We start from the raw sequence: 12,713 nt of genomic DNA, 5'->3' as shown, positions 1-12,713 counted from the left end.
AATCCTGATGTTTTTCTTGAAAGCAGGGATGAGTCTCTTGAATTCTGAAAAATGTTTGGGAAGAAGCAGAGGATGACATCATCAACTGCAGTCACCCTCTTGGTTTCTTTTACATTTATTTCCATGCAAACACTTCCTGCTAACAGTGTGGTAGGGTCCACTGTTAGTTCCACCTTATGATTGTGATTCAAATACTTTGCTCTACTTATTTGTATCTGAGCTCTTCTGGACTACAATGTTTCAAACAACTACATGTCTGGGAGGCCCTGAGTTTTCTGGGTGCTGAAGGAAGTGCTATAAAGATGGATGGAACAGGAGGGAAGGAACATCCAAATTAGCCAGAGCAAGAGGGCTAAAGACATCGGTTTACCTGGATACCCACCCATGTGGATCCTTAGTTTTCCATCAAAGGACACTGGGAATTTTATTTTCAAATAACACTTTTATTTGCATTTATGGATATATGTGCAAGTTTATGAATGTGAATCCAGGTGTCTACAGGAGCCAGAATAAACAACAAAGGCTTTGGAACTAGAGTTATAGGTGCTTGTGAGATGCCTTGTGTGGGTATGTGGAATCAAACTTTGGTCCTCTGCTACTGTAGAATGCAAAGTTGGGTATTAGGTGATTATCCTGAGGATCAGCAGGCAAACCAGAGTGATAGAAGCTATGATATTGCTAATATGAGATAAACCTGGTATGAGAATACTGGAGAGAAACAAGGAAAACTCATGACACTCTTTCCAAGGTTAGTAAGACAAAGACAGACCAGACAGATCGTGTCCTTTTGACTTCATCATCTTTGTGTTCACAAGGCCAGTAGCAATACCTGAAGTTCTTTAAGTGGCCTGAGGTCTATATTTTGGGACCTAACATCTCTTATCTTTGGATTTTGCAAAATTTGCTCTTAACAAGAACTTTGAAGTCATGCATTTGTGTTATACCAAAGAGGAAGCATCCAGGTTTAAAAATCTCCAGGCAGCCAGGTTTAATTAAAACAACAACAAACACAATGTCCATTGATTTTTCAGACTGGCCAAACATTTCAGTGACATGAATATTGATGCATTTGGATGTCTGACATGATGATTGCCCTCAAGTTCTTGCTTACCAAACCATAATGGTAAAACATATCAATAATTAATATTTGTTGAGTATGTTTCTCCTCACTCCCATGCTAGCTTTGTCTTCAATGCTTTGCCTGTAGGATTTCAGTCAGTGGAAAGTGAGAATTGGTAAGTTTAACATACTGCACCAAACTGAAGAAAACCCAGAGCAGTGAAGCCCAAGGTAGACGCTGGGTCTGACTGTCATCTTGGGAAATATTCAAAGCTCTGCTGACCAACTGTGTTTCAGCATGAAGTGAGACATCACATCTGAACACCGTGCATTATGGCATAAGGTCAGACATCATGTCTGAACACCGTTTTCCACCTCTATTTCTTTCCTCCGGTTTTCTGGTGACCTTAGCCTAGGCTGACTGGATTGATATAGACACAGGGACCATAGAGGCACACTTGTAGTTGTGCTCCTGAGAGTTTTTTCCAGAGAGGATTAAGGAAGCAGGCAAGACCAACCCTGAATGTGGGGAACAAAGCTAGCTAGCTCCGACATTTTCTCTCTCTGCTTCCTGGCAGTCATGATGTGAGCATTCTGCTTTATCATCCTCACTCAGCATGGCGGCCTGAATTACAATGTGAGTCAAGATCAAGCATTCCTCCCTCATATTGCTTCAGTCCACTGTTTTGTCATGACAGTAAGGGTCTTCTGGTACCTGGCTCCATACAACAGGTATTATATTTGCAACAATTATAGCAATTTTTACACAATGAGTTTGAAAGGCAATTCATGTCAACCAGAAAGACAAAGTACATTGCCTCAAACAGAGTGAGCCAAGAGAAGGATAAAGCTATTTTATCTTTTAATTAGAAGCTGATGAGTTCGTGTAGTAAGGACAGAAAGTTATTCCCCAAAGCAGCCAGCGCTTAGGTCCTAGCCGGCTCTGTTTTGTTGACCTGACTCCATCTGAGCTGCTCACCGGTCACATTCAGACACTTTGACCACAAGACAAATTATGTAAGAACAACACAGGCTGTCTAGGTCAGTGGCTTGAAGCAGTGTTCCACAGCCGATTAATTTTAACAATGTTTTATGAGGCAAATGGGCAGAATAACAACATGCAAAAGAGCCTGCCTGAGGACTGTCTTTAAGTATGCTCCTTCAATTCTTGAGATACTCTTAGTCCTAATTTTCTCTATTAATTGTTACTTATGTAATGTAAGAAGGAGATGGAGATGTTTCTGGAAGACACATACGTTGAAATTGAAAAAGGGAAGAGTGTGTGCTAGATTGTGACATATCTATAACTTCTTCCAATATAACCAACTCCTCAGAAATCCTGCAAAGCCCTTTATCCCCTGTGTAGAGACTGGAACATTCTCCTTCTATTAGCAACATGCTTGAGAGCTTGCACGCTATGTTAAAGACTCACTTTAGGCTTGGAGAGAGGGCTTAGCTCTTCCAAAGGACTTGGGTTTAGTTTCCAGCATACAGATTGTATAGCTTACAGCTACTTGTAACTCAGCTGCTGGGGCTCTGCTGCCCTGTCCTGGGCTCTTGGGGCACTCACCACATGCATATGGTACACACACACACACACACACACACACACACACACACACACGTGCACACACACACGCACGCAGACACATACACTTAACTTTACAGCAACCCTTAACCTATAGTTACCAAGCATTTCTTAGAAAAAATGCTAATGTTTAGAGAGTTTCTATGCTAATTGCTTGGACTCATCCATAAGTAAATGATCAAGCTTTCTGTACCATGTGACTCTCAAGTCTTTCATCCACTCCCAGTTTAAAATCCTACCAAGTGCTCAGCTGCAATGGTGAAGGACTCTAGATTTGTCTTCAGGGTTATTGTCCTACTTATAACTTCTTTCACACAAATGCATATATTAGTTCACACTAAGGTTTTCTGAATACATGATGACAGATCCAATCCTATTACAATATAAAGCCTGATGGGGTTTCTGTCATATAAGATACATAATCCAAGTAATTCCTCTGTGTTACTACATATACCTTCCTGAAAATACTCACAAGTGTAAAATGTAAAATGACAACAATTGCTGAATTATATAGTTTAAGTGGGTAGATTAGATGACAAGTGAATTATATCAAAGTCAAATTAGCATTCTCTTGCTCAGAGGGTTGAGTCCCAGTGGCTATGAAATGTTAATTGATTGACTGATCTTGGATACTTTTTGATGATAGAATCTCAAGATTTAGGACTACTGCTTTTGTACTGATTATGAAATGATGAACACATAATTAATAAGCTTATGATCAAAGCTAAAGAAAATTTTACTTGTAGCATTTCTAATTTAACTGTTTCAAAAAATGTTAAAATATCAAGTTTTATATTTTTGGATACACATTTACTTGTCTAAAACTGGTATTTTTTTGTTTTCTTTTTTTTGTTTGTTTATTTTATTGAGACTGTGTCTTACTATGAAGCTCTGTCTGTCCTATGGAGACCAGGCTGGCCTTGAACTCAGAGATCCACTTGCCTCTGCCTTACCAAGTGCTGGGATTAAAGGTGAGGTCCTCTACAACTGGATTAGTATTTCATTTTAGGTAAACATAATCACTCTAGAATCTTTTCTGTTGCTGTGGTAAAACATTCTGATCAAAAGCAACTGAAAGGAGGAAATGATGTATTTGGCTCATACATCTACATCACAGTCCATTATTGATGAAGTCATGGCAAGATCTTGAAGCAGAAACTATGGAGGAGAACTGTTGGTTCCTTCACACGCTCGTCCTCAGGTAGCTTTCTTATACAGCCCCTTCCTCCAGGCCCAGGGACAGAGGGCTGGGCCCCCACTACCTCCATGTTCAGTCAGTTCAATCCTTCATAGACATGCCCACAGACTAAACTGATTTAGAAAATTCTTCAGTAGAGGCTTCTCCTCTCAGACAACTTTAGGGTGTGTCAAAGTGATAATGAAGGCTCTATAACACAGTCAATAACCAAACAGATTTTAGTAAATCTCTATAACAGCAAGCATTGGGACACACCGCAGTCAGTGTTCCTTGATATGGATCTAAAACATTAGTTCCTCTGGGCTGTGGGGGGAGCCACCTTTCCCCAGTACCTGATACGTTGGGACAATGTGCTCCTCTGGTTGTATAGGTAAGGACAGGTCAACAAAATGATGAGCATGCCTCCAAGACCACAGATGGGCATGTCCTTGGTGGCCATTTATCTTGCTCCATTGAATTAAGAGGCCCTAAGTAGTTACTGAGTAATGTGTATAGTTCATTACTGTTATTGAGTCATTTCTATAGTCCACTATAGACCATATAGATATACTTCTGTGTTAGAGGAAGTCTTTTCTGAGGATGTAACACGGTTGTCTGAGATGCATAGTAGGATGAGAAGCTCAGGCATGAGAGCAGCCATGATGAGGACTGATGAAGACATGAGCACTCAATGCTGACCTTGGGTCAAAGACGAATGCTGTGCCAACAGCTACAGCAGGAAGCATGGAGAAGAAGCAGGTTTGGATCAGGGGTTTGGGTGGGGGTCAGACTGAGAATTCTTCTGCTGACTTTGTGACATTTTAGATATCCCAAGGGAGCTCAGGGATGGCTGGAGAATGCAGGGAATAGGTCCATGGAACCGGTGCTGCCTGGAGAATCTTAGTTGCTAGTAGACTGAGTGTTCCTTTTTGATGACATGAAGTTTACATTTTAGCAAAGCTGGAAAGCAGTGGTTCAAGGGGCATGGGCTCTGAGTTGGTTCTATCCCATAAGTCAATCTTATAAGATGGCTAAATACTTTTCTAAGCTGCATGTGAATAAGACAAACACTTTCCATTTCTCTCCGCACAGTGAAGTTCCTCAAGGGGCCCACTGGGCCCTGTAAACTCACCCCTTACCAGGGTCTCAAATCTTATTTCTTGCTATGCTCTGACTTTTCTCAAATGCACCACGTATTGGCTCTATTTCCATTATGTTCTTTACCTGGGGAGATTTTGTTCCTATTTCTTATCCAGGTCTTTGTCAATGAAGTGTTCCTTTACTGGCAGCTCCTTGGAAGTTGTGGCGTCTCTACCTCAAGCTTGATTTAGAAGTGTCTCCAGACACTCGAAGTCAGCTCTGTCCTGACATGGCCACCATCTTCCCACAGCAGTGCTTGTGATTCACTTCTATAGTTTTGCTCCAGGAAAGGATCATGGCTAATCTCTTTTTTTACCACCTCACACCAACTGAGATGGAAGCCATTTAGTGTTCCCTGGCTCACGATACTCTTGCGGACTACGTCTGAAGGAGACTTCTACTAGGCTTTGTAGGCTAGTAGATCAAGGATGGCTATCAGTCGATGGTCCCATTACAACCTCTGTGTGTAGAAGGGACCCTCAAACAACATTGATAAACATAGCTAATTTAAGGCTGTTTACTGGCTCTCTCCACTGTTGAATTTGCACTTGCTGAGAGTAGTGGCCCTGATAAAGAGCCTTCCTTTTGACTTAGTGTGAGTGCTGGCTCTACTTTAACTATACATATCTATATAACAGGTACTGTTTGGAAATAGTAACTGCTGGAGACAAATAACTGGAACACTATCATTTTCACATCCTTACGTGTGGTTCACTTTGGGGTAAAAATTCCCAGACTATTCCAGCTTCTGCACATCTTCTCTACAGGTAGAACACATACCATGGCATCATAACTTGGAGTGATTGGTTAAAAAAACAAACAAAGTGTTCTTTGGAACTTTTAAATACTTTGTGACCTTCATCTTTGACCATGTAGTAATACACATTAAAACTAAGCTAAACACAATGATCCAGGTTTTACAATGTTAATTTTTGACACATATTTTAGAAAATATAGATAAGTGTTTGGCTTACCCTCTAGAGCATATTTCATATCGAGAGCAAAGAGAGACCACATGATTTCTGCACTTATCTTTCCCATGTTTAGTTCTTGTGGAAACCTAAAACAAAACACATCTTGTTAGTGTATCAAAAATAATGGCATCCCTGAAAATCTAACATGTCTCATTTCACCTATAACCACAGGTGATATATTCACGCTCACACACACTCATGTATATTTTTATTTATATATAATTTATTTCTACTGACTTTAATAAACTGGAGGTTGGACTACATGCCAAAGTATAATCTGGAAAATAATAGTAGGTGTGGGGAAAATAAACATTATTATATTGGCAGCAAAGTAGCAAAGGCCAGAGACTACCAGGATATTGTTGTGAAGTGTTTGAGTCAGAAGGGCTCCATTCATTTTACCAAGTAATGTCTTCTGTGCATTCATCTTGAGGGTAGATCAAGTCAACCCAAACAACAGATATCACATATCACCAGAGAGACCCAACACACACACACACACACACACACACACACACACACACAAACACGTTTGTGATACACAAGATATACCAAAGCATACAAAAGAATAGAGATTTATGTTTTCTAATTTAAATGTAGAAAGGTTAATTCTGTAAATTATTTCTGCTGAAGCTATATAAGTACACAGGATGGTCCCTATGACCTTGAGGAAAACAACACATGTGCAATTATTCTAATTATACTTTCCACACAAAGAATGGTATATACTTCATTGATGTCCCTGACTGAAAAGCATACATTAGAATTTTCATAACATTCACTCATATGTTAAAACATGCATTTATAGGTTTATTTACCAAAACTTAAGCCTAGAATGGAACTCCTACAATGAAAAAATTAATAAACACATATACATGCATATATAAACTAGTCCTCAGCCTTCACTATATTTTATAAATATAAAAATAATTATGGACAAATTATTTTAGGAGGTTTTATTTGTACGTGGGTGCTGATACCACTTAGTTTGCATCGTATTAATTTTTATGTTGCAAGCAAGCAGAAGTAAAATTATAAATAACATAATGAGTGTTTTGGGCTCATGGAGGAGAAAGTAGATGATTTTATTTAATCAAATTTATTTTTTTTGAATCAGAACTAAAGTAAGAGCATATCAGGTCCTAGTTTCTGAACAAAAGGACAAAAATAAAATTATACATCAAATATATCTTATATACATCACTTCAAGCATCTCCAGTAAAAATCTGAATTCAATGCCTTTTAAAAATTTATTTTATTTTCATTATGTATATGTGCATATCTATGTGTGTGTGTGTGTGTGTGTGTGTGTGTGTGCAGGTGCCCACAGAAATCAGAAGAGGATGCTAGATTTCCCTGGCGCTGGAGCAATTGCAGTTGTGAGCCACCTGATGTGAATGTTGGGAATAGAACTCAGGTCCTCTGCAAGAGCAGCAAGTGTTCTTCACCACGGAGCATTTCCCCAGCATCCACAAAATTCAATATTACAATACATACAAGACAATTAAGATTAGTATCAAAAAGGCTTATTGGTAAAATTCAAGGTTAGTTGAACATTCACAAACTAAACATTGTAATTTACCAATCAATAGACTGAATGGAAAAAAGATGGTCACTGCACCAGATACAGGAAATAATATATGTGGGAAACTCCAACATCTACTTATGTATAGTAAATCTTTTCTGAAAACTAAAAGGCTATAATATTTATTCTTGGGTTTCCTACTAAACACCAGTCAAGTTCTGAAATTCTGCAAAATAAGCAGGAGAAAGAGGAAAAACTGGCAGGGAGGGGAGAAGGCTGTATTTGTAGATGCCATGGCAGTCTGCATACAGAATGCACAACATGCTACCAACACACCACTTGGCACAGGGTGAGGTGCAGGGGTTATAATCCTGGTCCTGGGAAGACTGAGGAAGGAAGACTGCAAGTCTAGATCAGCCTGGGCTAATATACTAAGACCCTGTCTCAAAACTAAGAAGAAACAACACCCTAAACAAAATTAAAACTAGAACTTTCGTCATTGAAAGAGCCTAGCCAATTACTATAAAAAGTCATCATAAGAAAGCTACCAGATCTATATTGAAAAGATATGGAGAGAGGGGGCAGCCTTGTCTAGTCCCTGATTTTAATGGGATTGCTTCAACTTTCTCTCCATTTAGATTGATGTTGGCTACTGGTTTGCTGTATATTGCTTTTACTATGTTTAGATATGGGCCTTGAATTCCTGTCCTTTCTAAGACTTTTAGCATTAAAGGATGCTGAATTTTGTCAAATGCCTTTTCAGCATCTAATGAAATGATCATGTGGTTTTTTTCTTTGAGTTTGTTTATGTAGTGGATTGCATTGATGGATTTCCTTATATTGAACCATCCCTGAATCCCTGGGATGAAGCCTACTTGATCATGGTGGATGATCATTTTGATGTGTTCTTGGATTTGGTGGGCAAGAATTTTATTGAGTATTTTTGCATCGATATTCATGAGGGAAATTGGCCTGAAATTCTCTTTCTTAGTTGGATCTTTGTGTGGTTTTGGTATCAGCGTAGAAGGAGTTGGGTAGTGTTCCTTCTATTTCTATTTGGTGGAATAGTTTGAATAGTATTGGTGTTAAGTCTTCTTTGAGGGTCTGATCGAATTATGCACTGAAACCATCTGGTCCTGTGCTTTTTTTGGTCAGAAGGCTATCTATGACCCCTTCTATTTCTTTAGGGGTTATGTGTCCATTTAGATCTCTCCATGTCTTTTCAATATAGTTCTTGAAGTCCTAGCTAGAGCAATTAGACAACATAAGGAGGTCAAAGGGATACAAATTGGAAAGGAAGACGTCAAACTATCACTATTTGCAGATGATATGATAGTATACTTAAGTGACCCAAAAAACTCTACTAGAGAACTCCTACAGCTGATAAACAAGTTCAGCAAAGTGGCTGGCTACAACATCAACTCAAGCAAATCAGTAGCCTTTATATACTCAAAGGATAAGCAGACTGAGAAAGAAATTAGGGAAATGACACCCTTCACAATAGCCACAAACAGCATAAAGTGTCTTGGGGTAACTCTAAGCAAACAAGTGAAAGACCTATATGACAAGAACTTCAGATCTCTGAAGAAGGAAGTAGGAGATGATCTCAGAAAATGGAAAAATCTTCCATGCTCTTGGATTGGCAGGATTAATATAGTTAAAATGGTGATATTGCCAAAGGCAATCTACAGAATCAGTACAATCCCCATCAAAATCCCAACCCAGTTCTTCATAGAGCTAGAAAGAGCAATGCTCAAATTCATCTGGAATAACAAAAAACACAGGATAGCTAAAACTATTCTCAACAGTAAAAGAATTTCAGGGGGATTCAGTATCCCAGACTTCAAACTTTACTACAGAGCAATAGTGATAAAAACTGCATGGTACTGGTACAATGTCAGGCAAGTGGATCAATGGAATAGGATTGAAGATCCAGAAATGAACCCACACACCTATGGTCAGTTGATCTTTGACAAAGGAGATGAAAGCATCCAGTGGAAAAAAGATAGTCTTTTCAACAAATGGTGCTGGTTCAATTGGAGGTCAGCATGCAGAACAAAGCGAATCAATCCATTCTTATCTCCTTGTACTAAGCTCAACTCCAAATGGATCAAGGACCTCCACATAAAACCTGACACACTGAAACTAATAGAAAAGAAACTTGGGAAGACCCTTGAGGACATGGGCACAGGGGAAAAGTTACTGAATAGAACACCAATAGATTATCTCTAAGATCAAGAATTGACAAATGGGACCTCATAAAACTACAAAGTTTCTGTAAGGCAAAGGACACTGTCAAAAGGACAAAACGTCAACCAATAGATTGGGAAAGGATCTTCACCAACCCTAAATCAGAGGGCTAATATCTAATATATACAAAGAACTCAAGAAGGTAGAACCTAGAGAACCAAATAACCCCATGACAGATACCAAATACCAAAATTAAATCAGGACCAAATAGAGCATCTAAACAGTCCCATAACGCCTAAAGAAATAGAAGGAGTCATAGAAAGTCTTTCAACCAAAAAAAGCACAGGACCAGATGGTTTCAATGCAGAATTCTATCAGACCTTCAAAGAAGAGTTAACACCAATAATCTTCAAACTATTCCACAAAATAGAAACAGAAGGAACACTACCCAATTCCTTCTACGAAGCCACAATTACGCTGATACCAAAGCCACACAAAGATCCAACAAAGAAAGAGAACTTCAGACTAATTTCCCTTATGAACATCGATGCAAAAATACTCAATAAAATTCTTGCCAACCGAATTCAAGAACACATCAAAACGATCATCCACCATGATCAAGTAGGCTTTATCCCGGGAATGCAGGGTTGGTTTAATATATGGAAATCCATCAATGCAATCCACTACATAAACAAACTCAAAGAAAAAAACCACATGGTCATTTCATTGGATGCTGAAAAAGCATTTGACAAAATTCAGCATCCTTTCATGCTTAAAGTCTTGGAAAGTACGGGAATTCAAGGCCCATACCTAAACATAGTAAAAGCAATATACAGCAAACCAGTAGCCAGCATCAAACTAAATGGAGAGAAACTTGAAGCAATCCCACTATAATCAGGGACCAGACAGGGCTGCCCCCTCTCTCCTTATCTTTTCAATATTGTACTTGAGGTACTAGCGCGGGCAATTCGACAACATAAGGAGGTCAAAGGGATACAAATTGGAAAGGAAGAAGTCAAACTATCATTATTTGCAGATGACATGATAGTCTACCTAAGTGACCCAATAAACTCCACTAGAGAACTCCTACAGCTGATAAACAACTTCAGCAAAGTGGCAGGTTATAAAATCAACTCAAGCAAATCAGTGGCCTTCCTATACTCAAAGGATAAGCAGTCTGAGAAAGAAATTAGGGAAATGACCCCCTTCACAATAGCCACAAACAGTATAAAGTATCTTGGGGTGACTCTTACCAAACATGTGAAAGATCTTTACGACAAGAACTTCAAGACTCTGAAGAAGGAAATGGAAGAAGACCTCAAAAAATGGGAAAATTTCCCATGCTCATGGATCGCCAGAATCAATATAGTTAAAATGGCCATTTTGCCAAAAGCAATATACAGATTCAATGCAATACCCATCAAAATCCCAACTCAATTCTTCACAGAGTTAGAAAAAGCAATTAACAAATTCATCTGGAATAACAAAAAACCCAGGATAGCTAAAACTATTCTCAGCAACAAAAGAAATTCTGGGGGAATCAGTATCCCTGACCTCAAGCAATACTACAGAGTAATAGTGTTAAAAACTGCATGGTGTTGGTACAGTGACAGGCAGGCAGATCAATGGAACAGGATTGAAGATCCAGAAATGAACCCACACACCTATGGCCACTTGATCCTCGACAAAGGGGCTGAAAACATCCAATGGAAAAAAGATAGCCTTTTCAACAAATGGTGCTGGTTCAACTGGAGGTCAGCATGCAGAAGAATGCGAATTGATCCATCTTTATCGCCTTGTACTAAGCTCAAATCCAAATGGATCAAGGACCTCCACATAAAGCCAGACACTCTGAAGCTAATAGAAAAGAAACTGGGGAAGACCCTTGAGGACATTGGTACAGGGAGAAAATTTCTGAACAGAACACCAATAGCGTATGCTCTAAGATCAAGAATTGACAAATGGGACCTCATAAAATTACAAAGTTTCTGTACGGCAAAGGACACCATCAAAAGGACAAATTGGCAACCAACAAATTGGGAAAAGATCTTCACCAATCCTACATCAGATAGAGGGCTAATATCCAATATATATAAAGAACTTAAGAAGTTAGACTCCAGAAAACCAAACAACCCTATTAAAAAATGGGGTAGGATAGCTAAAACTATTCTCAGCAACAAAAGAAAATCTGGGGGAATCAGTATCCCTGACCTCAAGCAATACTACAGAGCAATAGTGTTAAAAACTGCATGGTATTGGTACAGTGACAGGCAGGAGGATCAATGGAACAGGATTGAAGATCCAGAAATGAACCCACACACCTATGGCCACTTGATCCTCGACAAAGAGGCTGAAAACATCCAATGGAAAAAAGATAGCCTTTTCAACAAATGGTGCTGGTTCAACTGGAGGTCAGCATGCAGAAGAATGCGAATTGATCCATCCTTGTCTCCTTGTACTAAGCTCAAATCCAAATGGATCAAGGACCTCCACATAAAGCCAGACACTCTGAAGCTAATAGAAAAGAAACTGGGGAAGACCCTTGAGGACATCGGTACAGGGAGAAAGTTTCTGAACAGAACACCAATAGCGTATGCTCTAAGAGCAAGAATTGACAAATGGGACCTCATAAGGTTACAGAGTTTCTGTAAGGCAAAGGACACCGTCAAGAGGACAGATCGGCAACCAACAAATTGGGAAAAGATCTTCACCAATCCTACATCAGATAGAGGGCTAATATCCAATATATATAAAGAACTCAAGAAGTTAGACTCCAGAAAACCGAACAACCCTATTAAAAAATGGGGTACAGAGTTAAACAAAGAATTCTCACCTGAAGAACTTCGGATGGCGGAGAAGCATCTTAAAAAATGCTCCACTTCATTAGTCATTAGGGAAATGCAAATCAAAACAACCCTAAGATTTCATCTTACACCAGTCAGAATGGCTAAGATTAAAAATTCAGGAGACAGCAGGTGTTGGAGAGGGTGCGGAGAAAGAGGAACACTCCTCCACTGCTGGTGGGGTTGCAAATTGGTACAACCACTCTGGAAAGCAGTC

The 12,713-nt window shown here is 39.2% G+C and overlaps 1 protein-coding gene across 1 annotated transcript in view; it reads right to left on the bottom strand.

The window, feature by feature from the left end:
- Positions 1 to 12,713, bottom strand: part of Unc13c (unc-13 homolog C) — a 439,545-nt gene that overhangs the window by 130,564 nt on the left and 296,268 nt on the right. Inside the window, exon 18 of the mRNA XM_052189342.1 lies at positions 5,939 to 6,024. Coding sequence (XP_052045302.1) covers positions 5,939 to 6,024 — 86 coding nt within the window. The remainder of the gene's footprint in view (positions 1 to 5,938; positions 6,025 to 12,713) is intronic.

This window comes from Apodemus sylvaticus, chromosome 7 (genome assembly GCF_947179515.1).
Source record: "Apodemus sylvaticus chromosome 7, mApoSyl1.1, whole genome shotgun sequence".
Lineage (NCBI taxonomy): Eukaryota > Metazoa > Chordata > Mammalia > Rodentia > Muridae > Apodemus > Apodemus sylvaticus.
The sequence above is the reverse complement of the archived record's forward strand: the minus strand, read 5'-3'. Positions and strand labels throughout refer to the sequence as shown.